Source organism: Corvus cornix, chromosome 2, assembly GCF_000738735.6.
Source record: "Corvus cornix cornix isolate S_Up_H32 chromosome 2, ASM73873v5, whole genome shotgun sequence".
NCBI lineage: Eukaryota > Metazoa > Chordata > Aves > Passeriformes > Corvidae > Corvus > Corvus cornix.
In genome coordinates, this window is record NC_046333.1 from 79,240,168 (window position 1) to 79,263,299 (window position 23,132).

At 38.4% G+C, this 23,132-nt stretch overlaps 1 protein-coding gene across 4 annotated transcripts in view; it reads right to left on the reverse strand.

The window, feature by feature from the left end:
- The window catches only part of TRIO (trio Rho guanine nucleotide exchange factor), a 248,434-nt gene that overhangs the window by 130,669 nt on the left and 94,633 nt on the right, over window positions 1-23,132 (reverse strand). For all 4 annotated transcript variants that reach the window (XM_039549487.1, XM_039549489.1, XM_039549488.1 and 1 more), the window contains exons 8-11: window positions 22,644-22,775; window positions 17,406-17,636; window positions 10,086-10,208; window positions 3,847-4,038 (exon numbers count right to left, since the gene is read on the reverse strand). In XM_039549487.1, the coding sequence (XP_039405421.1) occupies window positions 3,847-4,038; window positions 10,086-10,208; window positions 17,406-17,636; window positions 22,644-22,775 (678 nt within the window). The remainder of the gene's footprint in view (window positions 1-3,846; window positions 4,039-10,085; window positions 10,209-17,405; window positions 17,637-22,643; window positions 22,776-23,132) is intronic.

Consider the following 23,132-nt stretch of genomic DNA (forward strand, 5'->3'; position numbering starts at 1 on the left):
CAGTCAGCCTGAACTGCATTCCCACACTTGACTCCAGTTAGGAAAATATCTGTTGCTCTACTTTGGCACTACAACAAACACCTGGCTTGGACAGGATTTCAGTCTTCCCACTCACAGATGCTGAGGGAGCCATTCTGGAGAGAGTGTGTGTGCACATGTGTATGTCTGTGTATGGAAGAATTTGAACTCACACCAAAATGCTGTTCATCTCTACTCTGTGACACACTTCACAGCAGAGACTATTGAGACTCCTGCTCCTGTGTTCTGCACACAACCTTTTATAACTGTTTGTTACTGTTATCTTTAACTGTCATCTTTCACCTGTGCAATTTTTTTCTCACCTCAACCCTTGCCATACTATTAGATGTCCCACGGCACAAAAGCCATAAGGGTTCCACTGTCCTGCAATGGTCTGTTTCAGATGTTCAGTTGTATCTTGCCCATCCTCAGGCCAGGAATCTGTCAAGACACAGTACTTCCAATGCAAAGATCCTGACACGGGTATGATCCAAAACACTTTTAAAGCTTGCCAGTGCACAGCTTAACTTCAGTACATCACTTACTGAGAAGTCTGGCTTATAGATTGAAATTTCTCACTGTTTGCATGGGAGCTAAAAATCAATGTTCACAACCTTACAACTTTAAAACTAGTAATAAGACAGCAGCATGTAATCACAATTTACAAATAGCAAGCAACTGATTTTCTCAGATCACCATGAAGCAAAATGAGTGGTACCATTACATAACACTGTACTTCTGTCATTTCTGAATAGATCCTTTTTTTCCCCAGTGAAAACTGTTGTCTATTGAGGTTAGTCTATGAGGAGTCTGTGAACTTGTATGTTGGTTTTTTGATGTTTGTAAGCCACAGCGAGTTCTACCAGCTTATAACTACCTCACTACAAAAATTTCTGGAAATGTTGAAGACAGACAGTATTTTCCATGTGCATCGTAACAGGCTGCTGCACACATACTACACAGCTGCTCTGTGCACACATATAGCAAAAGTCTGTTACTTCCAGGACAAGCTTCTTGTGGCCATCACACTGCTGAAAGCAGAAACTGTGCTGATTTACTCAGCATGAACAGAGTGAGAGTACTGTGCAGTCACTGAAGGGCTGATGCTTCCCAGGGAAGCTGGGAAACGTTGCAGGCAAATTCTGTGCCAGGTATAAACGTTATGTAAATCTACAGGGGAGAAGTGGTACTGGAATACTTGCATCCAAATGAGAAGTATTCATTCAACAAGCAGAATTTCTGGGGGAAAGAATAAAACATACTGAAACATCCTACTTCAAAGGAATCAAGTGATTGGAAGGATACCGGAGCCAGATTTCAAGGTTTCAAACAGCCAATAACTCAGACAAACAGTTTCCCTAAGCTCTGCAGCTCCCTCCAAACTGTCACACACAAACAGGGGTTTAACTCTTAATACCTATTTTTTTTTACCACCAAAAAAAGATACAAGAGACAGAATTCACCCTGAATACTTCCACGGCAAAATGCCTTGGTGGTGTTTTGCTTTGTTTGGGGTTTTTTTTTGGGGGGGGGGGGGGGGGTTTGATCAGTTGGTAGGTTGGGTTTTTTTGGTGTTGTTTTTGTATGTATTTATTTTTTTATTTAACAACTAAGGCACCTCTTTCTGGTTAAACAGCTAACCTATTATCCTACTGCTTGAACTCCTCTCTTCACTAGCTAAGTGTGCACGTTAATCTCTTCACAATACAGCAGAAAGCTTATGTTGCTTACAGGTATGCACTAATTTATTCAGCGACTTCCCACATCCTGAAGGAGAAACACAATTCTCCTGCCAATAAAGCATGGATGACTTTCAGGTTAGGGCATTTTTATCTTCCATCTGCTTTGTGATGCCTCCTCAGCACTCCACACGCATGTTTGATAACAAACAACATGCTCTTGAAAACAGATCACAATACAGAAAGCACAGGAGAGCTTTGAGCTTGCTCTTTCTTTGCACCTGAACCAAGGACCAGTCTACTACCTATGAACCACCCACCTCACTCTCTCATCTGTATTTTTTAAGTAGAATGCAAATATATAAAAATACATCCTCCCTTACACAAATAGGTAGTTTGAAAATTTTTCCTTGCTTTACTAAGTATAAAGGTCATCCACACCACAAAACAAACAAAAAAAATCAACACCAGCCACTACAGTACTTTTCCACCAAAGTTCAGACTGCAAAGAGGCTTCCACAGTAACAGCTGTGCGTGCTTACAGACTCAAAATAACAGCCATTTTCCCAAAGAAATAAATCAAAATACAGAATTTTTTTTTCTTTTCAATAAAACACTATTATCTAAGGGAGCACTGGCAATGTGCCAGCACATCTGGATCAGCCTCCCAAAATTATTCAACAGTGACTCACACATCAGTCTGCCTTTCAGGTTTTTTTCATTTTTGAAAGCAAATCCTTTTACACTTTTGGTCTTTCATCACTACAACCAACTGTATTCTACTTAAATACCATTCCAGCTGTTGCTCTTGATGCTAAGAAAAACAGGTAATGAAGAAATATATATAAAAAACATGAACACATTTCAGCAGCTGACTGCTCCTGTGCTTCATAACAAATAATAGACCAGTACTATTTGCTTGAGAAAGTGAAACAAAAAAGCTGCCCCCTAAGAACAGTTTATGAAAACAGCATTTATATTTTGTTTGAACAAGCAGAGTCCTGTGAGAGTATTGGCAAGGAACCATCTAACAGAAAACTGATGGGGGAGCTATGTACTCATGTCTAAAGCTAAAAAATAATTCAATCCTGACCTCCTTCAAAGACCAACTGCCTTGTGCTTTTGTTTCAAGTGCTAAGCAGATGTTTCACTTACAAAAAACTCCCCCTCTTATCCTCTAGGAGGTTTTGCTGAAGAAGCTACTTTGAATACTACAGTTTGCCACTACACAGACCATTTCACAATGTACAGTGAAGGGAAGGAAGACGGACTGGGACATGCTATGATCCAGAAGCTTTTCATATTTTCACTGAGTTCGAACAGTGAGGAGATTTAACATGAGCTCAAAACAGAAACCAAATAACCTAAGCTTGTCAAAAACCAGAACACCTTACTGACATCCTTATTATTGCTGTAGCCTGTTCCATCCTATCCCATGAGCTTATAAATTCACATGTTCTGTGTTCTGAATTGGAGCAAAAAGCTAATCTTACTGAAAATTAAGTGTGGCGGAATTTTATTTCTCCTGCTGAATCACTTCAATCTTTGAAGAAGACTAAAAATTGCAGACATGAGGCAAACCATTGTCCCTAGCAGATAAGCTCTTTAGGTTGCAAAGAACTGTCAATATACAAGATAACAATTCGATGTGCAAAACAGAGAAATAAACAAAGTCTCTCTGGGCAACAGGGCTGCCTTACGTAGCCTTGTGCTTCTGCCACACTTTTCAGTCTCCTGAACCATGACAATCTAACCATGTGCCTGGTAACTCAGACAACAGGAGAGCTGGTTGGATAAAAAACCAGAAGTGCACAGTATTTCCCCCCACAATGCTGACTTATAGCTGTACCAGTTCCCTGATCTGACCCTCCTCCCTTCTCTGTGACTGAACAAGCATGCGTATTTGCACAACAAAGGAGGTAAAAGCTGCTTCTGAAAGTAAAAAAATCAAATCAAATTTTTAAAAAATCCTTGAACAGAACCACCATGATACCCCAGCTCACAATCCACAGTGCATTCCAAACCAAAACTCATCATACAACAGGGTTTTTCATTATGTCCTATGGCAAGGTTCTAACCATGAAAGCAACACTGGACAACACTGCATTTAGGGCTTGAAGTTATCGCCACAACTTAGCGGAAGTTTTACCTCTTTAACGTGAGTGTGAAAGGACACAGACATGTCCAGCAGGATCTTGCGCTGCTCCACACGCCTGACAAAATCCTGTATCCGGTCTTCGAGCTGATGGGCAGCTTGAAAGATTTCCTCCGGGTCACACTCCCCAGTCTGAGCAAGCTGTTCTGCTGCTTCTAGGAGCTTATCTGCATTGGTGTATGTGTTCTGGAGGGAAATAAGTCAGTTTCACAGGATTAAATGAAAGAAAAGTAAGTCAGTATACTTTAAAGCCACTCCACTAGTGAAAACAAAATTAGAAAAAGGCCCTTGGAATGTATTTTTCTTTCTTCTTTTCTTAAAAGTAGTACAGTATAAACTTACTAAAGATTTTGTTATATTTATATACAATTTTTCACCTAGCTGTGAATAAATTAATTCCTTAGCTCCTTATTTATGTCTATTCAAATGTCTCCTTGACACATAACTTGGAATTAATATTTTCACATCTAGAATAAAGATCATCCTAAATGCCTAATTACTTGCAAACTGGCCTACTTCAACACTGGAAAAATCACTACAGTCAGGGAGAGAAGACTTTTCAAATGTGTACTGCTAGAGCTGAAAAAATGCTATCTGCTGAGAGAAATACTTAACATCAAGTCCACACATCCAGCAGGAAGGTGGAAAGTGACCAAGCACAGGAGAACATTTCTCTCCATCCTTACAGAAGTCAGGCATCCAAAATTCATGTATCAAGTGTATCATCATTTGTGAAAAAGCAGCAGCATAAGAAGATTTAGAAGTCAGCTATGGCTGAGTGTCTGAGTGGAATACTGTCCCAATATATCCTAGGATTAACAAATGGAGATCAGAAGTCCTGTGAGAGACTTGGGTCTAAGCAGAAAAAGAACTGGAGAAGTCTGGTCTCTGACGTGCTATGGTGCAGAGGAGACACAGGTGTTTAATAACTCTTAAAGCCCTGCCATTTGCAGCCTGCCTCAATATCTTTCTCATTAATTCAAAACAGGACTGAGTCCAAACCTCTGTTATGCTTCAGGTGCGCTTTTTTGAGCCTAACCTCGGGTTTTCATGTTTTAGAATGGTTCTCAAAACTCTCATCAAGGAAGGTTAGAAGAACGTTAACCACTGGAGAAAACAAACTGAAGCCATGTCTAGCCTAAAGAAGCTTTGCTCACATCACCCCATTAGGTCTTCTGATAGGTTTGCACCACAGACTAAAAAAAAGAAGAAAGCATTCCTGACAATGTAAACTACACCTTTTTTGTTTCCCTTCTGCCCTTCCATGTTCTCCCAACCTCAATTACATCAGGTAAAAACACTCCTTGGAAAGATAAATTAGGCCTATGCAAATGTGCTTTTCTTTGCCATAAATATAGTATCACACCTCTAATTAACATTATACTATCCACAAAAATGAAATCCAAGTCCAGCCCTAAAACTGAACTAACGGACAGGAAATAAGAGCTCTCCCCCAGGGTATCAGGAAAATTACTAGACAAGCCCAGGACAGATTACATGACTCAGTGAAGCTTTCACATATTTGGGGCGAGTTCTCCCTTAATTTATTATGATCTGTTTATGCAAGGAATTAAATCCATGCTGTTCCTTGACTTTGCCTATGTAACTCTCAGCCCTTCCTTAACTTTCAGCTTTTTAGTTGCATGGAGAGATAGAGAACTCCTTCCTGGTTTCCCTGGGAAAGCCTGCAGAGACGAACATAAGCTTATCCTATTCAGTGGGGAATGTGGTACTCCACACCCCAGACCACTGAGGCCACTGTCCCAGGCCAGGCTGGCCCTGAACACACTCTGAGCTGTGCTTGGGGTATTCCACCTTCCAGGGCTGCAGCTCACACGCCTTCAAGGGGCATGGCTGAAGAGCCTCAAGGCACTCCTCAAACAACAACTACTTCATCAGTCCAGAGCACCACACCCAGCTGCAGATGGCTGAAACAGAAGTTTCCCCTTTTAATGAAAACTTTATCTCACATGTGAAGCATTGTTTACGAATTCCAGGAGTATCTTCCTCTTACACAGGCCCAGGCACATCTGACTTCTCTTTCTGTAAAGGGGATGGTGAACTGCCTGTATTTAAAAAAGATCACAGCCTGGATGCTGCTTCAAAAGGGGTTGTGATTCTCAAACTTAGCAGCAGGCACATACCTTATTGCTCAAATTTCACTTCCAAGTAGAGCTGGAATAGAACGTAAACTACCCTTTGGAACAGAAATCACATCAACTAGGTGTTCAGTACTAACAACTGCCTTTCCCAGCTCTCTGCTCACTTCTAAACAATGCTCAGAGGGAAAAAAAGCAGTAATGTGAAGATTTTGAAAATGCTCATCCCAAGGGGCAGCCTCCAGTTGAAAGTCAGGCAAAAGAGCAGGAGTTCTTCCTTGACGCTGCTTATGCCAATTTCCTAAAGTGACAAAGGAGCCCTCATGGTGACAAACTTCCTCAGGATATCTCCATTAGCACACTCTCCCCAAATCCCAGGGGAAAAGAAGGAGCCCCCTAAGAACTTCAAGACTACCTGTAGTCCATTGCTCTGTGTCCCAAGGTGCAACTCTTTAATAGGCATTCTTCTCCAAAATTATGAAAAATTCTCCATAATGGAATTTACTCCCTTCCCCAACAACAAATTCCATCATTTTTTAATCCTTCTGTTAAGGAATGTTTTCTAAATATTCTTCACAAAGAACAAACACCGTATTTTTAGAAAGCATATGAAGTGATACATCACAGAAAACCCAAAGGTTAAATTTCAGACACTAGTGCAGAAATGAGTACTACTGACAGTAAGTACAGCAACAGAAGTGAGTGGAGGTATGGATTGCATTTCATACAATCTGGAGTTTACTGTGGTCTGGAATGGGAAGAGAGACACGTGGATGGCCTGAGATCAGCAGAGGTATACAATCATTAAAGGCATAGAAAATATGATAGATTACTCATTAAGTACAGTGGACACTATCACATTTAAGCATCAGACAATACACTTAAAATGAAAAACCAAAGCACTTTTCATCTAAGGAGCAATTAAATTGCATAACTCATTGCCGCAGGGTCTGGCATACATTCCAAGATCATAAATGGGTTCTAAAAGTAGGCTAATTAAAGAAACAAAAGTCCATCAGTGATTATTAAATACTGGTTCTGATGGATCCTTCAGTTCCAACATCAAACAGGCTCAGATAACTGGGAGGGTAAAGGTAACTTTTTAAGCATACAGTCCCTTTCCTTTATGCATCTGGTGATAGCCACCAGATACTATAAGACAGGGACCTTTAATTTGATGTATTGCAACCATTCCATGGGTAAAGTTCAGAAGCAATCCAAATTCATAACCTGCTTTTATAACCTTAAATGAGGTGGGAACTGGTGTTGATAGGGAAATGAAGGGTGTATTCAGACAAGGTTTGGAAGATTTTTTTTTTGTGCATCTCTTGCACCAAGAAGACCTTTTCATGGAAAAAGAGTCCATTAATTAATTCTTGCCATACGTCTTTTGTGGTTTTTGAGCATAGACTACTGTCAAAAAGCAGACACAGATCATATTTGAAACACGAAAAGTTGACTTAGCATTTCATACAAAAATGCATGGAAAAGTACAACTACAATATTGACCTGTATCCAGAGCTTTTAAGTTGAAAATTCACACCCGTAAGTGAATCAATTACGTCAAAATTTGGACACTTGACACCTTAACTAAACAGTCTCATGGACACAAAGAAGAACATGGAGAGAAGGTGAAAAAAGGAAGAAAAAGGTGGGTAAGTAGAAATTGAACTGGACAGGCTTTACATGAAAAGAGCAACGCAATTTTACAATAGCGGGTGCAAGTCAAAGTGTGTATGTGTAGCATGTATTTATCATCAGAATTTAGGGAGGATTATTTGCTGAGTTTTGACTATCCAGCTTTTGTAGTGTAAGAAAAAGTGTTAAATAAAAAAAACCCCTTCATTTCACATGAATTTTAAAGTGACTAATTTGTGAGACCACAGCCCATTGGCTGGAATGTCTTTTCTATTTGACACGCAGCTTATTTTAAAATCTCTTTGAATGCTGTGGAGGAAACGGCACCTCATTCACATTAAAAAAAGAACGTGGGAAGAAGCAGAAAGGAAGAAAAAAGAAAAAAATAATTTCCACTCCCCTTAAAATAAGGCATTAGCCTTTGACCAGGAACATGCCAACATTACTGTCGGCTCCCTGGATTTGCCAGAGCATTGCCAAGACAGTGACACTTCACTTAACATTACTTTCTCTCAACTTCTGACTGGAACTGATTGAAAACTCCTGATAATGCCTAGAGTCCTATTAAAAACAAACCAAAACAAAATCACAACAAAAAGAGCAACAACAACAACAACAAGTCCAAAATCAAAAACACAACGAAGACCTGGACCAACCAGAAATGTAGGCAGAAAATAAGTCAGCCAAAAGTTACTAATGCTTTAACAAGGATGGCAGATTGCTGTTTTATACTTGAACGTAATCTCCCTTGTAACAGCAACAACAGGAATGCCTTTTGGCCTGCTTATATTCAGTTTTACAGCAAGCAAGAGGAACAACTCAGAGGGTGTGCCTCTCTTGGCAGTAACTCACTACACATTCAGGAGTTAGAGATGAAAAAAATACTTATTAGATCATTTTGTCCATCCTTCTGTCAGTGGAAGATAATCCCCTGTAGTATATTTAAGTTCTTTGACCAATCTAAGTTTTCAGTATCTCCAAAAATAGAACTTCCACCCATTCCCCGAAGAAATAATTTCAAACTCCAGTAACATTCACTTTTAGGAAGTATTTAGTAAGCATTTGCTTTACAATTTTCTGCTTTAAAGTATAATGCAAATTAACAAGATGCTTTTTGTAACATTTCTATGCACTTCATCCCCTTTTAGCTACTCAAACATTTTCTTCTTCTTTGTCCAAATAATACAGTATTAAGTATGAGATCATTCAGGCTTTGTTAAGTATCTTATGGAAATAGATTCTTGCTTGTCTGACCCAGAGAAATAAGTATTTCCACATGGAAAATATTACTTTTTACTAAAAATGAAGTAATAGACATGCATATAGAAAATCCAGCATGTATATATACAAAAGTAACATGTATTCTTTTTGAAAATTTTACAGGAAATCAATTTTGAGGAAGTTTTCTGATGCTATTTCAAGTCCTCAGCCACTGGAGTGCTCTAAGACTGTATTTACAATAAAATTTTATCAAGAGCTTAATATCTTCAACTAGACAGGCAAACTGTAAACAACACTTCTGATGCATCCCCCATAGTAGGTGTCACTGCTGAGCTCCAGCATATCATGTCAAAATTACCTAATAACATTGTCTTCTGTTTGACTGAAGCACCACTGTATCAACCCCACATTAGGAGATTTTTTTTGATTAATCTTGGAGTTGTTTTCTCCTACCAGTCATTAAGACTGGGTGGACAGTGCATGTTACTAATGGGGAAGATTCCAGCCTTCTGCTTCCTGCACAGGGTTTTTCTTCACCTCATATCCCCTTTTAGAGGCTGACAGGTACACCAGCTCCTTGTTAAGCTCCCTGTACTCCTCTGTATCTCTATTTGTTTTGACTTTTTTCACAGAAAAAATGTGTTTTGAAGTTGTATCATCAGTTCCACTTAAGGCTAAACTAAGGGTATCAGTGATTCAGATGAGGAAGGCATATACAAACTCAATTGTACTTAAAGAAAAAGACCCAAGCCAGGTTGGCCAGCTTGCTGGCTCACCTGGTTTCTTAGGAAAACCCCCACCTCCTCTCCATGAGACTGCGGTGAAGATCTGTGAGCTCCCCAAGCCTAAAGTCAGATAGCAGGACTTTCAATTCATCTCCATCCTCTCTTACAGGCTGCACGAAAGTTTAAATCCTAGAATCCCATGAAACTAAGCTACTTTGAAAGGAGAGCTTTCATTCTTCTGTAAATATATATTTGAAAGCATGTTTTTGAAAAAATAATAACAACAATAATAATAATAATAATGGCAGAGCAGTTCTGTTGTACTTTAAAGCTCACACTCTCTAGGACTGTGGAAGTTTGTCTTTTTCTTCTGAAAGCTGGAGTATAAAGGAAAAACAAAATAAAAACTTGCAACAGAGAAAAAATGGTCCATTCCTGGAACAGAATGTTTTATAGTGGAGCTCCCTCTGCCCAGCCTTCAAGTGCAAAAGCAGGGATTTTTCATTTATTTCCATGACAAGTGCACAGTCCTTCATGCGACGGCTTTTACCTGCGCAACCTCTTCGAAGTCTTCATGGCGTTTCTGCAAAGCTCTGGCCCGATGCAGGGATTTTCCCACTCCAGTATGTTTGCTAAGGAAAGCTTCTCCATGGTTTTCAATCCAATCCAACACCTGTGGTACAGAAGAGAGACACACAGAAACCATAAGCGGCCACATTGAATGTTACAACAAAAAGACAACGATTATTCAAGGAACTGAGAAGCTGTAAAGGCAGTGCTTAAAAAGAACTGTACTGTTGGATTGAAACACAGTGTTGCCATTGAAGGACATTAATTACATCTCATTTAACTTTTCTCAAGGCAGTAATTAGCTCAAACTGGCAAAATAGTATGATTTCAGATTATATCTGTATTTTGAAGCCTACCAAGGACAACTTCATTTCTCCACATTCATCAATTTGACAGTAATCTGATCCAAGTGGCGAGACCCCTTGTGAGGGTCTCTCTAATCTGTTTACAACTTCAGCTGACATTTTTCAGCAAGGTAACACTAATGAAGCTTGCACATTGCTGGTGATTAACACAGTGAATTTCTACTTTAGATGACAATTCACTTCACCTTCTACATATTATTAAGTCAAGAAGAAAGATTCAGTAGTAACTAACTAATTAATACAAGAAAAATTAGTTGAAATCATTATGAGATAAATGTCTGTGTTCACAGCATATGGAGGAATACGCTCCAGTTCTTAAGAAGCATCTATCCCCTCAAAACATCAGACATAATTGTTTATTGTAAATTTTATAGCTGAAAAAGTGACGAACAAAAGACATTTTAAGGACCTTAATGCTTCTACCACAATGACTGGGCTGACAGCTTTATCAACAGTAAAAACTTTACATGCAATTAGTTCCTGCCAGTTAACGAAAGATTCCTGCACACATACTAAATTTCTGATGAGTGAATGAACAAAATCATGCAAACTATCTTCAAACGAATACATCCTAGCCATACCTTAATCCATTAGTTAAGTATGCATATGGTATTCAGTTTTTTGGAAGATACTCAAAAGGTTCAAGAATGACATTCAGAATTTAAAACAACAGCACATAAGCAATTTTCTTAAGTCAGTGATCCATATCTATACAGCACTTATGTAGTGGTGTGGAATACCTTACCTAGCATTCACCTTCAGAGTTCCTTTTTCTTTAAAACATGAATATTTTAGTTTGTTTTGAATATAACTTTCAAAAGCCTGTACTTTGCCTCTTCTTATCTACTAGTGCCCTTTACTCTGATTCCTGAAGTTGAGTGAGGTTTTCTCCCCAGTTTTCTTGCAGTGAAAGTATAACTGAGTATAACTAGACTTTTTGTTTTATTCCAAACAGATTTAAGAACCATCCTTGCAACATCACTCATTACTACATTCAGTACACATGTAATCCCACACACTATTCCCATAAAAAGCATCCATGCTTTCTTTAGCAGAACAATGAAAACATGGTTTTCTCATTTATCTTGACCATGCAAATATTTTTCTGTTTGCAAGCTCTCTCCTACTGGACATCTTCAAAACAACAAACAATTCCCTAATACCACAAAAATACAGCCACTTCAAATCACCAACACTTCACCAAATCTCCATCCTTAACTTATGTAATATTTGTTTTCCTAGTAAGTATTGCCAGAAGAATATTATTGTGTTTCAGGTCAATGCAAGTTTTCATTTTCTTCTTTCAAGGTAAAGTATTGATCAGAGAAAGGAGAGCGAGGAGCTAAACATGGCCTCAGTTATTACCAATACTTTTGACTAATTTCAGGAGACCACTTTCCCCATTATAAAAAGAGCTAAAAAGAGATAGGTTTGGATGACATAATTAGAGACCAGACTCTGGAGACTACTAAGTTATAAGCTAACAAATGAAATCAACAGCAAAATCACTCCCAGAAAGCATGGGATGAAAAGCAGAAAGCAGTCCAGGGAGAATGATTTTTGCTCCAAATAATGCTGAATAACTTCTCAAGGGAAGAAATTGTCATAGAAATCCAGTACACAGATCATGACATAAACCACTCAAGTAGAGAAACATTACTGCCTGTAAGTGAAATCAGCATGAATACAAGTCTCATTAGTGCTTAGCCTTCATACCTTGATTCTTAACAAAACTGAGGAAGCACTCTTGGGAATTTTACAGCACATAGAGGCAGAGTCAAGGTATGCTCTTCCCATCAGAGAGTGCTTTGCATACCACTTCAATCAAAGGACAATGCCATTAGTTGGCACTGATACTAGCCTTTTAACAACTTACGCATTTTCTTCCTCTTCCTGGGAGAAGTAAGAGTTACAGAAATCATCACACTGACCCACTAAGGACTCTTCTACTGACACTGAAAGTAAATGGAATTCAGTCTGTACTTAAGTAATACCTAGGAGTTTAAGAGGCTCAACACTTTTCAGTGAAAGGGTGAATAGTATCATCCTCCACCACGGCAAGTTGCTTTAATGATGCAATTAAAGTTCTACTGCAGTCTCAGCAAAACCATCCTTATGCCCAACACAGGATCTAGAAAAATGCTTACTTTTCTAGCTCCCAAAAGAATATACAACAGAAGAAACTATGGAAAGACAGCTTCATTTTAAAAAAATCATTGCTCATGACTGTAAAATATGTGGTATATGCTGCTTGTAGAAGTAAATCTGATCTTTTGCAGACTCAATGTACTCATTTTCACCAGTCTTTCCCACATTATTATCCATTCCTCACCCCCCTCACCCTTTACCTACTTTGCATACACTCACTTTTCTGATCTCCACCACTTACTTGCTGCTGACATACCATTGAGAAGGGGAAGATGGAGAACTCTGCATTTCTGATCTTCGGATAGTTAAAATGTGGAAATAGTCTCTCGCAAAAAAGAACCATTTTACACTGGAACCGCCTTCAAAAGCCACATGGGAATCACACAGTGAAATCATGGTGATGCTAGCAAGTAGCAAGCATTCATGGCCCGCCCTTCATTATTCGAGGCTGAAACTAGTGACTGTAACCTGTCTTGAGGCAGGCAGATCAAGGAAGAAGCAGCACATTTATCCAAAACGGACAGAGAAGACACCCGCTATGACCAAATAAATGTATTTTTTGGGGGAAAAAAAACCAAGCCAAACCAAATCAAAACAACCCCCCAAGCAACAACAAAAAAACAACTTTCCCCCCTCTGCCCAAAAAAAAACCCTCAAAACACCTTCTACCAGCATGTTTTATTAATTTCTGGCTTGCAAGCTATCAGGAAAGTTTTTCAGGCACCAAAACTCTGATCATACGAGTGTCAGCAGTATCACTGTACTGGAAACATTATCTTTACGCTCAATTTTGACCTTTCATGGCCTAGAAGAGCAAAAGTCCATGTTGCTGTTTGAAGTCTGCTTTATTGATTCATATCAGAATCAGTCAGCTCCTTTCCTTAAGTGAAAGACTGACTGTATTATCTACTTGGTAAGCTTATTAACTCTTAAATATAAAATCACACTTTTACTGCCATAGTTTATATTAAAAGGGCTACATACACAATTGAGTGCTGGTGGCCAGACATTTTTTAAAAATTAAAATAAAACCCCTCTTTTTAGATGTTAATATACAAACTAACCAGGAACTAGATCTCCTAGCATGTTTCTGCTACCTAAAATCAAACTCAGAATTCCATTCAGTTTAAGACTGTCATAGGTTTTCACATTTCAAATTTCAGATTTTCTGTAATTCACTTATCTACTATTTTTGGGATTTCATGTGCTACTTTCCTTACGACTTGCTTCAAAAGATCAGCAGATGATTCTTGATGTACACAGATCTCACCACAATGCTTTTGTTGATTTGGAAAGCTCCACTAGAAACAGTTTCCCAGTATACAAGAACATGCAAGACGGAAGAAAAAACCCAACGAGCTTTCTAAGGTGCAAGTAACACAAAGTGAAGTACCAGCTCAACACGGCCAATTCCCTCCTCCAACTCAGCTCTGTCACTCACTTAACACTTCTATGAACTGAGTTATTTCATTAAGCCAGCAGAGGGAGGAGGAGGAAATCACAGACTCATGCTAAAGGACAGTTACAGATTCACTCACAATGCAATTGGTTGCTTGCCACTATGTGCAAATTAACTATAAACAGTGGAAGAGAGCCACACTTAGCTTATCTTGAAATAAAAAAATCCCCACCACATTTAACTTTACTGACAGTAATTAAAAGGTGTTTTCATGTTAAGTTTCTAAATCAATCTTAACTGAATTTTTTAAAGTTTGAACAAAGAGAGAACGTGTAAACAAAAACTAAAGTATTTTAGAAAGTTGCTTTGGAGTTCTACATAAACTATTCCAGAACTGTCTTAGATATAAATTTAACTAATACCTCAAACCACAGTAATTTCATGCACTGAGTGGTGTTCATGATTATTCAGTTGAAAAACTAACATTTCTCAGATAAATTAAGATGATCTGATAAAGTTGGTTTGCTTCTGTTTTGCAAGAAAAAAGAACCTTGTTATCCAAGATCACTTTTTTCCCCAGATAAATTTTCAAAGCTGAGCGAGCTACAATCTCTAAGACATCTGCTGTGGCTATTGGATTAATCTATCTGGTATGGATGTTGATTGTCCTTGTCCTACAGACTGACCTGCATTGAAACCCAAGTATGAAAAGTTGTATTACGAAAGGCAACAGTGACCAAAATTCACACTATGATTCATAAAGCAGCGCCAAAAATACCCAGTATCTGTAAAGTTAAGCTAAAGCAACTTAACAGGGAGCTATTCTTCCACATGCAGCATTTCAGAAATTAACAGTCATTACAGGGATAAACCAAAGGACAACTCAATCTCTGGCAGTGGTAACTATTGGATACTATGGGACGGGCTTAGGAAGATGGCAAGCAAGGGCTGCACCTCTGTACAGATCTAGCTTGGAATTTCATGTGGCTGATAAAGATGTGCATTAGCACAAAAGGCTGCAACTTCAAACTGTCAAGAGGATCTCTTGCTACCTTAATTCAATGACTGTCTTGCAAAGCATATAAAGAAACCACAGGCATAAATAAGCAGGATGAAAGAAACTTCTCCAACCAGTAGGCAAGGCATGTACTGAATAATAAGTCAATATGGATCAACGTTCTTGAGGCAACTGGTTCATACTGAAAACTTCCAGTGTACTCACAATCCACATGGCATGATTGGGACAGCACATTCCTGATACTAGAAGATATAAAAATATGTAAATCTGTCCACTTTGTTGTTTTCAAATCTGTGACTACTTCATCTTAAATGCAGCAGTTCCAAAGGCTGATGACTAATACAGGGAAGGAAAATCCAGCATCTTGCTGAAGAACCTGGTGGTGACTGCACAATGACTTGAGTCTAATGAAGGGTTATTTGCCAGCTTCAAAGAACAATGCAGTCTGAGAGCTAACTCCTCTACAGCGGGAACCAGGATTTAGGATGGAGCAGAAAATGAGAATTTCCTACAAGCATTTTATGACTCCCAAGATATTAAAGGCAAAGAGTAAGAGCAGTACAGTAAGACTCTCTGCAGCATTTAATGAACACCTTCCCCCAGGAAATAAACTGCCTAAAGCCTGGCCTACAGGCCCGAAACTTGAATTATGCACCTGGCAAATTACCTCAGGAGATCCCTTGGCCTAGATTGCCTCAGTAGGTCCTACCTGAACTGAATTCAAACTAGAGGAGAAAGTTCCACCATCCAATCCGTACTTGTTGGCACCAGACTCCTGAGAGGACCTACATTCTTCCCTGAGAATCAAACTACTGTGTTAATTTCAAATTCTGAAGATTCCTGATGAAGCCCTTTCAGTTTAAGAGGTGATTCATTTGCGGGATGTGCCTCATCACAGAATCACAGCATATTCTGAGTAGGCCCTTCACTCACTGACTACTCATGCAAGTACCAGCACTGGACCATCCTGACTAGACAATGCTTACGTTGTAAGCTTCATGGAGAGCCTCAAGGGTTTATACAATGGCATAATGAATGGAGTCTTCGGTTCTCTGAGCCCTTGCTGGCCATTCATAACATTCCCTCTGCTTTCTTTTACTTTTTTGTCAGCTAATATTTTTCATGCCTTTCTGCATCTTTTGTCACATCTCAGTGTTGAGAATCTGGATAACAGCCTGCCATTCAATGTATGCCTCTTTTTAGACATAAAATTAAGTAATAAAGTTTTGAAGATTTTATGTAATTTACTGCTTAAGCATTTAAGTTATTTTCTTTAATTACATGATGGGATAGTCACCAGATATAGAAGAAAGTTGAGTTATGAAGATTGCTCAGTCTCCCCACCATCTGCCTAAATTACCTTTTTCAACTACGGTAAATGATGAAAATCAGTTATTTCACTCCCAACTGCCCACATCCAGTATCTTCTTGGAACAGAAAAGTTCAAAAAAATTTAGCTTGAAAGTGCACCTAATTTTGAAGAAAAATTATTAGTTTAACCAGAATGTATGGCTATCTATCTAAAAACCCCACTGAGAAGCTGTGATTTGTGAACACTTTTACACTGAAATGAAAGAACATTATCAGCAAATACTGGCCATCTTAACTCTTTTATAGAGATGAGCTATTAAAGGATAAATTAGTAATGCCTCTGTTAATTGCAGTCCAAAACTAACATTTTATGTTTATTAAAAATCCATCAACTGAGGAATTTTATGTTGTTTTACTTTAAAAAGGCAAAGCTATGTCAGAGATACTAATGCCTGTACATAACTACTAACTTTTAAGGATGTTGACACAATAATAAAAAAATAGCAGCTATTAACCATTCAGTCAAGAACAGTGTTATTATCAGAAAGTAATCTCATCTGTAATTTTTATAACTCCTTAGTATACTACTCTGAGGTTTTAAAGAAACACTATTAAGTCAATTAAGTATTGAGGATTTGAAACCGAAAAATTTACAGAATAACACTTAATTTTTTGCATGTTACAACAACAAGCTTTTTGACACTTTGAGTCTGGAATTTTACCTAGAATGTGAAGGTCAGCTACCAGCACAAACTCAGAATAGCTGTCTATACTAAAAATCTTCATCATATATGACTTAAAGTAAATAAATTAATTTAAAATCAGAAAAAAATGAAGTAGAGCTAACTTACAAATATAATTATTATCCATTAGAGCCAATAGCCAAGTTCTGATAATACACAGAACTTGGTATCATTCAGTCAATCCCAGGCAACTATTCACTTGTTGTACAAAAGTACATGGGGTTTAGCAGTCAAAACTCACCTGTCAGTGCAATCAGCTCGAAATCACAGGCTGACAGAACACACAGGCACTTAGACAAAGTGAAACAAAACCTACCTGTTGAACATCCTGTTGAAAAACGCACAGCTGAAGCCGCTGGTGCAAGCGGACCTTTCGATGCTGCCAGATATTTTCCAGTTGGCGCTGGTGATGCAATACCTCATGGATGACATCCAGGACATGATGAACTGCTTTTGAGTAGTTGGCAGATGCGGTGAGGGAATCGGAGCTCCCAGGAGTCAAAGGTCTCTGGAGTTTGTCAAGGAGTGACTTCCCATCTTGGCTCACCTGACCACCAGAAAGGACGAAGAATTACTCGTCTTGCCGAAAAGCTTGTTGGGCTACTACTTTGTACCCCACCCCTTCTCCCAGTTTTAGATGTCTTTAAGAACTCAGAGAGCAATGACAAAGACCCATTTTACTGCAGGAATGATTACCTACATGCAGCTGTAATAGGAAAGAAAAAAAATTATATATTCTCTTTCTATTTAAAATAATTTTAAGAAGCAGCACCCTTCTAAATAACAGCCTGTCTTTCCATTATTTCATTACTTTAAGAGTGATCTTTCTTCAAAGTGTTGGGATTTTTTGTTTGGTTTGAGGTTTTTCCTGTTGTTGTGGATTTTTTTTTTTAAAAACTAGTCAAATCTAACCTAGAATAAATATTCTTCAACTCTTTCCCTAGTCAACGGAACACCTAAAATTAAGCATTTGTCCAGAATTAGCCTTCCAAAACAACTTCTCTCTTCCTTTGCTGTAAAGGTGAAGAGGGAGGTTACTTTCTGTAGGTTAATATTAATTTGACAAATACATTTAAACCAACAGATATAAAACTTAGTACGTGATTCAATCTAACACAATTTACGACTTCTAAATTATTACTGTTACTGGTAAGCCAAGGCAAACTGCTGTTAGGGAAAACCTAATTCTGATTAAATCACTTAAACCCTTTCCATGCAGCACAGAAAGATACTGTTTTCTAATATGTGTTTAACTACTGATACTAACAGGAAACATTTGTCACTTCTAACTGTTGTCTTCCCTGATTTAAACCACAGCAGAAATATTCAGATTTACCTTGCATGCTAATTAAAAAGCAATAATCCTCTCTTGTCTGGTCACTAATAACATTTAGTGTTAAAAGCATTTTTCATTGGCGTTTACTCTGTCACTTTTAGCATGAAGCTCAGAGAACTGTTACAATTCACTATCATTCAACTACCTGTAAAGAACTTTTCTAACAGCTCATCTAGCAGGCAGGGAAAAAATCATCTGAAACCACAAGACCGGAGTATAAACAGTAGCCTGAATCCATCAAATCAGCACCATGTCAGAAACAGCAAATTTGTCAAGGCCTTCCCGCAGGCTATTTTCAACAACTTTTTACTAAGTCTAGGCACATTTTAAATTTGTTATTCAGTAGTCAAACAGATATAAATGAAAACTCTTTTCTAATAATTAGATTACCAAGGGAGTTAATTTCTTAGTTCCAGTTCAAGCTCCTTCATTTTAGTAATGAGCATCAACAGAGAACAAAGCTCACTTCTGAAAGTAGCTCCTGTAAAGTCAAGTCAGCAGAAAAAATGCATAGTCCATAGCACAGTTATAATGATATCTTTTTTATTTTCTGTATCCAACAGAATTATCTTGTAAATTCTTCAAATATTTCAAGATAATGGACTTCAATTATCCATTCAGAGTCCATAAAATCTAAGCGAAAAAAAATAATTGTGACAGCCCCTTGATCCAATTAGTTTATTAGCTTTATAAACAAATGACTGTGCACAGATTTTCCTTTGGAGTTAATACACTAAAGGTTTCTCCCTTCCTAGTGCATGGCTACCTACCTTAAGATTTTAGTGAGATGTATAACTTTATTTATATATATAACTTCATTTAAGGCACATCTATTGGATTATCAGGCACACCAGTTACCTCGGCTTGTAAGCTAGTAAGTTGCTTTACTAGTAATACACAGTAATTACCCTCAGCAAAATCAGACTGTCTCGTCTTAAAAGCATTTACTTTCTTGAAATTACTGTCTTCTACTTTGCAACCAAGTCGTGTTGTCAAGACATTGCAATTGAAAATGAATGACAGTGTTGTGATTCCCATAGTGTTCCTCTCTCTCTTCCCCCACTGTTCATTCATCACAAAATGAAAGGAGCTCCGTACTGTAGTAGAAATGAAGTCATACATCTAATAATGATAAGCAATAGTCCTGTAATATCCTGACACAGAAAGACGCCTCCATCAATCTTCAAAAAGGAATGCACGTTTGAAAAACGCTGAATAAAACTACCTGCCCAGAGGAGGAAGACAACTTGTACATACACATACAGTTATTACTACTGCACCAATTCTGGTTGCTAAAGACACAGCTGGTTTTTTTACCAGATGGGGAAAAGTAATGACCAGAAATCAGAAGAAAGGCATTTAGTGCTCTTTTTTTCCTTCGAGCAGTACCAGTGAAGATTTTGTTAGAATATCTAGCTATCCCGAAGTCAAAAGCTACAGCTTTGAAATCCTAAATAAATTTTCAAGGTATTTGCCAAAACAATCCTATAATCTACTCATCCAATTTATTTTCTTTATGCATCACCATCAAGCAAACAGTATTTAACATGCTAATCCACAGTACTTATTTGCACTTAACAGCAGGCTCGTCCAGTCGCATCCCTACCAAAAAAAAAAAAAAAGCCACAAAACCAACTCAAACCAAGTAGAAAAAAAACCCATTATTTCAACCTCAGTGCTTTATCACCATTCTAGAGAGATCTACCCTTCCTACTCCTTGCTGCACTCTCATGAAGCATGCACCCCTGAGCGCCTCTCTTCACATAAATCTGTTACAAACGTGCTACATCTCTGTCCCTTGTTTTAAAAAGGGACCATCCCAATGATGAAAGTTGATAATGAAGAAAAGAAACCTTACCACAAAGCATTCTTTCAAGAATGAGTTAAGACAGTTATGTGTAGTAAAATCACAAATATTATCAGGTGTGATAGTATGTCATTAGACCAACTGACATAGCAGGATGGCATAGAGCAAGAGAATAGGGATATCAATGTGTAGTTAACACAGAACAAGAATCCGTGAACTCTGGACATCTGACTAATGGTCACAAAATTTATGCAGGCCCTAAGGTCGCAGGTATTGAAAAAACACGGTTTTGATATGCTAACAACATGATGGATCATTAGCAATAATCTTACCCTCCTTTACTGCTAAATGAAATGTGACCAGACTTCCTATAATGAAGCTGGCTCATCAGAAAGTAGTTTTAGCTTTAATGCAATGTATAAATCACAACCATTAATTCAAACCCACATGACCTCCTTTTAAAGACAGGTGCAAGCTGTGGCCTAAGCTATCCTGTGTCCACTGATCTTTTTTACCATGATTTAACCAAACACGTAATTTTATGAGTACAAAACCAACTGCATTTAATCCAGAACAACATCAGTCCAATTGAATAATAACAGTTTTACCCCACAATGAGAACAATCCTAGCAGAAGAAAGAAAGCCAAGTAAAGCAGGAAATGCAGAAAATACCTGTTAGCTAGTAATAGCGAAATGAATACTCATTTATTTCAGGTAAGTAAAGCACAAGAGAAAACTCAAAATTTGAAAGAAAACAAAAAAAGATAGTTGAGTCATCACTTTCTAGGCCACCTTCAGAATAAGCATTTTATCTTAAGTTGTAAATACAACTATTAGAAATAGTGACAAATATTATGATTCCAGTGTGTGCCGAGTCCAAGATTAGAGCAGCAGCATAGGGTATGTGTGGATACAAATACTGCTGCTAGCAAGATTTTCTCTTGCTTTTTTCCAGTGCCGTGAGATACTTTTCTCTCTCACGGAAGATATTAGCAGATTCAATAAACTATGAACACCTGCAACCTTGCAGAGCCTTGTTTATGGTATCGTAGGAAAATATTTTGACAATGGATGTTTTAGGATTTTAGCCAATTATCCCCAAGGGGTGGCTGATCCTTTGACCAATAAGACTATGAAGAAAAAAGTCTATAAAAGAGTTGTAAAATAATTAAATAAATCAATCTTGCTGCACAATTCCTGCCTGTTGGATCTCTCTTCTCCTCCCTACCACTGTGGGATACCGTAACAGGTATGCTAATCTTACAAACGCTGACTACATAGGCATGCTAACTCATTTAAGTGTCTTTGAGCTTGATGAAACTAAGTGCATTACCTTCTGGCTTCTCAAATGACATCCTTTGGTGGTTAAGCCTTTTTTGTGAGGCCATTTCAGAGGTGGATTTTCAAAACACACTTAGAGCAATCCATGCCAACAGAATACCTTCCCAAAGAATGCCCAGCTGTCTTGGGGTGATTTTATGAAAATACTGTATTTCCCTATTGTCTGCTTTATGCCCACAAATGGGTCCCATAGCTTTAAGCTGGGTCCAGCAGAGGGGGGAGAGAAGCCAGGCAAATTCTTCAGCACAGTTTGTGTTCAAGGACTCATATACACTCCCCCATGTTCTCACCACTGCAGAGCTGAGGGAGCACCTCCCTGTTTTTAGCCAGCCTAAAAGCAGGGAGGTTAGCTGAGGCAAGAAATCCTCTGAAACTAATTCTTCCTCTGGAACTGTTCAGCCCAGCTGTGATCTGAGAACTAGATCACTGGACCCCTGGACCAGCAGGGAGGCTGCAGGGATGCCGCATCCCAGTCTTGGACCTTGGGAGGGGCCGAGCCAGCTACAGAGGGAACTCTAAATGCACCAGCTTTCTCTGCATCGAGGAGGTTTATCATCTAACAGAGTCATTTGTTTCCTGTGCCCTGCTGGCACTCTGCTTGTTAAATATATAGTTTTTTTCACTTTCATCCAAGAAATTCCTCTTCTATCAGTGGGGAAGGGAGTGCTAAAACCTGTCTTCTGGGGAGGTGATGTTCATTACAGGATGTTTCTTCCTAAACTTGTCTCAAACCCAGACACCAGCTAACTTCCCTTCAAGTAAATGTTTAAACACTAGTATCACACTGCTATTCAAAGGCAGCAGTATGCAAATGCAAATTAAAACGTACTTAGTGCTCCAAGGGTTGTTTGTACCACACATGGTTAAATCTCACCTTTTAATTTCTTTCCAAAGATTAAGGGGAAGACTTTAACACTCCACTTTTGAACAACAGTAGCAAAATACAGTATATGAAATTTTAAAAGAAGCTTGGCACTTGACTTTCCAGCTAATTTCCAATGCAACAAGTGATACCGATTCATGATCCAAACTTAACACGACACAATTTTATCTAAGGAAAGACACTGACCTCAGAGTAAGCCAAGGTAATATGCTCATATATCCCTTGATGATGATGGATAGCATCTTCTAAATCTTGCAGTTCTGAGGGAAGCTCCACCTCACCACAGGCTTTACACCATGAGTCTACATTGCTCATGTACTGCAACAGAGAAGAAACACTCAGCTTGATTTTGGGTTCTACCATTAAGCACACACAATGGTAATACACAAAAGGATGTTAATCTGTGTGACAGACACTGAAAAGACTTCTTTTAAGTGAAAAGTCTTTACAGTATTTCTCTCTGAAATAACCAAAAGTTTATACCAGAATAGAAAGAAATATTCAAGTCTGACTATACTTGTGCTTTTAGGTATCTGAAACTCTTTGAGTAGTTTGGAGACAGGCAGATCTAGCTGTATGTTGGCAGTCTTCAGAACCAATTCAACTGTTGGCAATATTGATGCTTGAAGTTTACTCTTGCTCCTTTTCTTGACTTTGCAGCTAAGAAAATGTTTC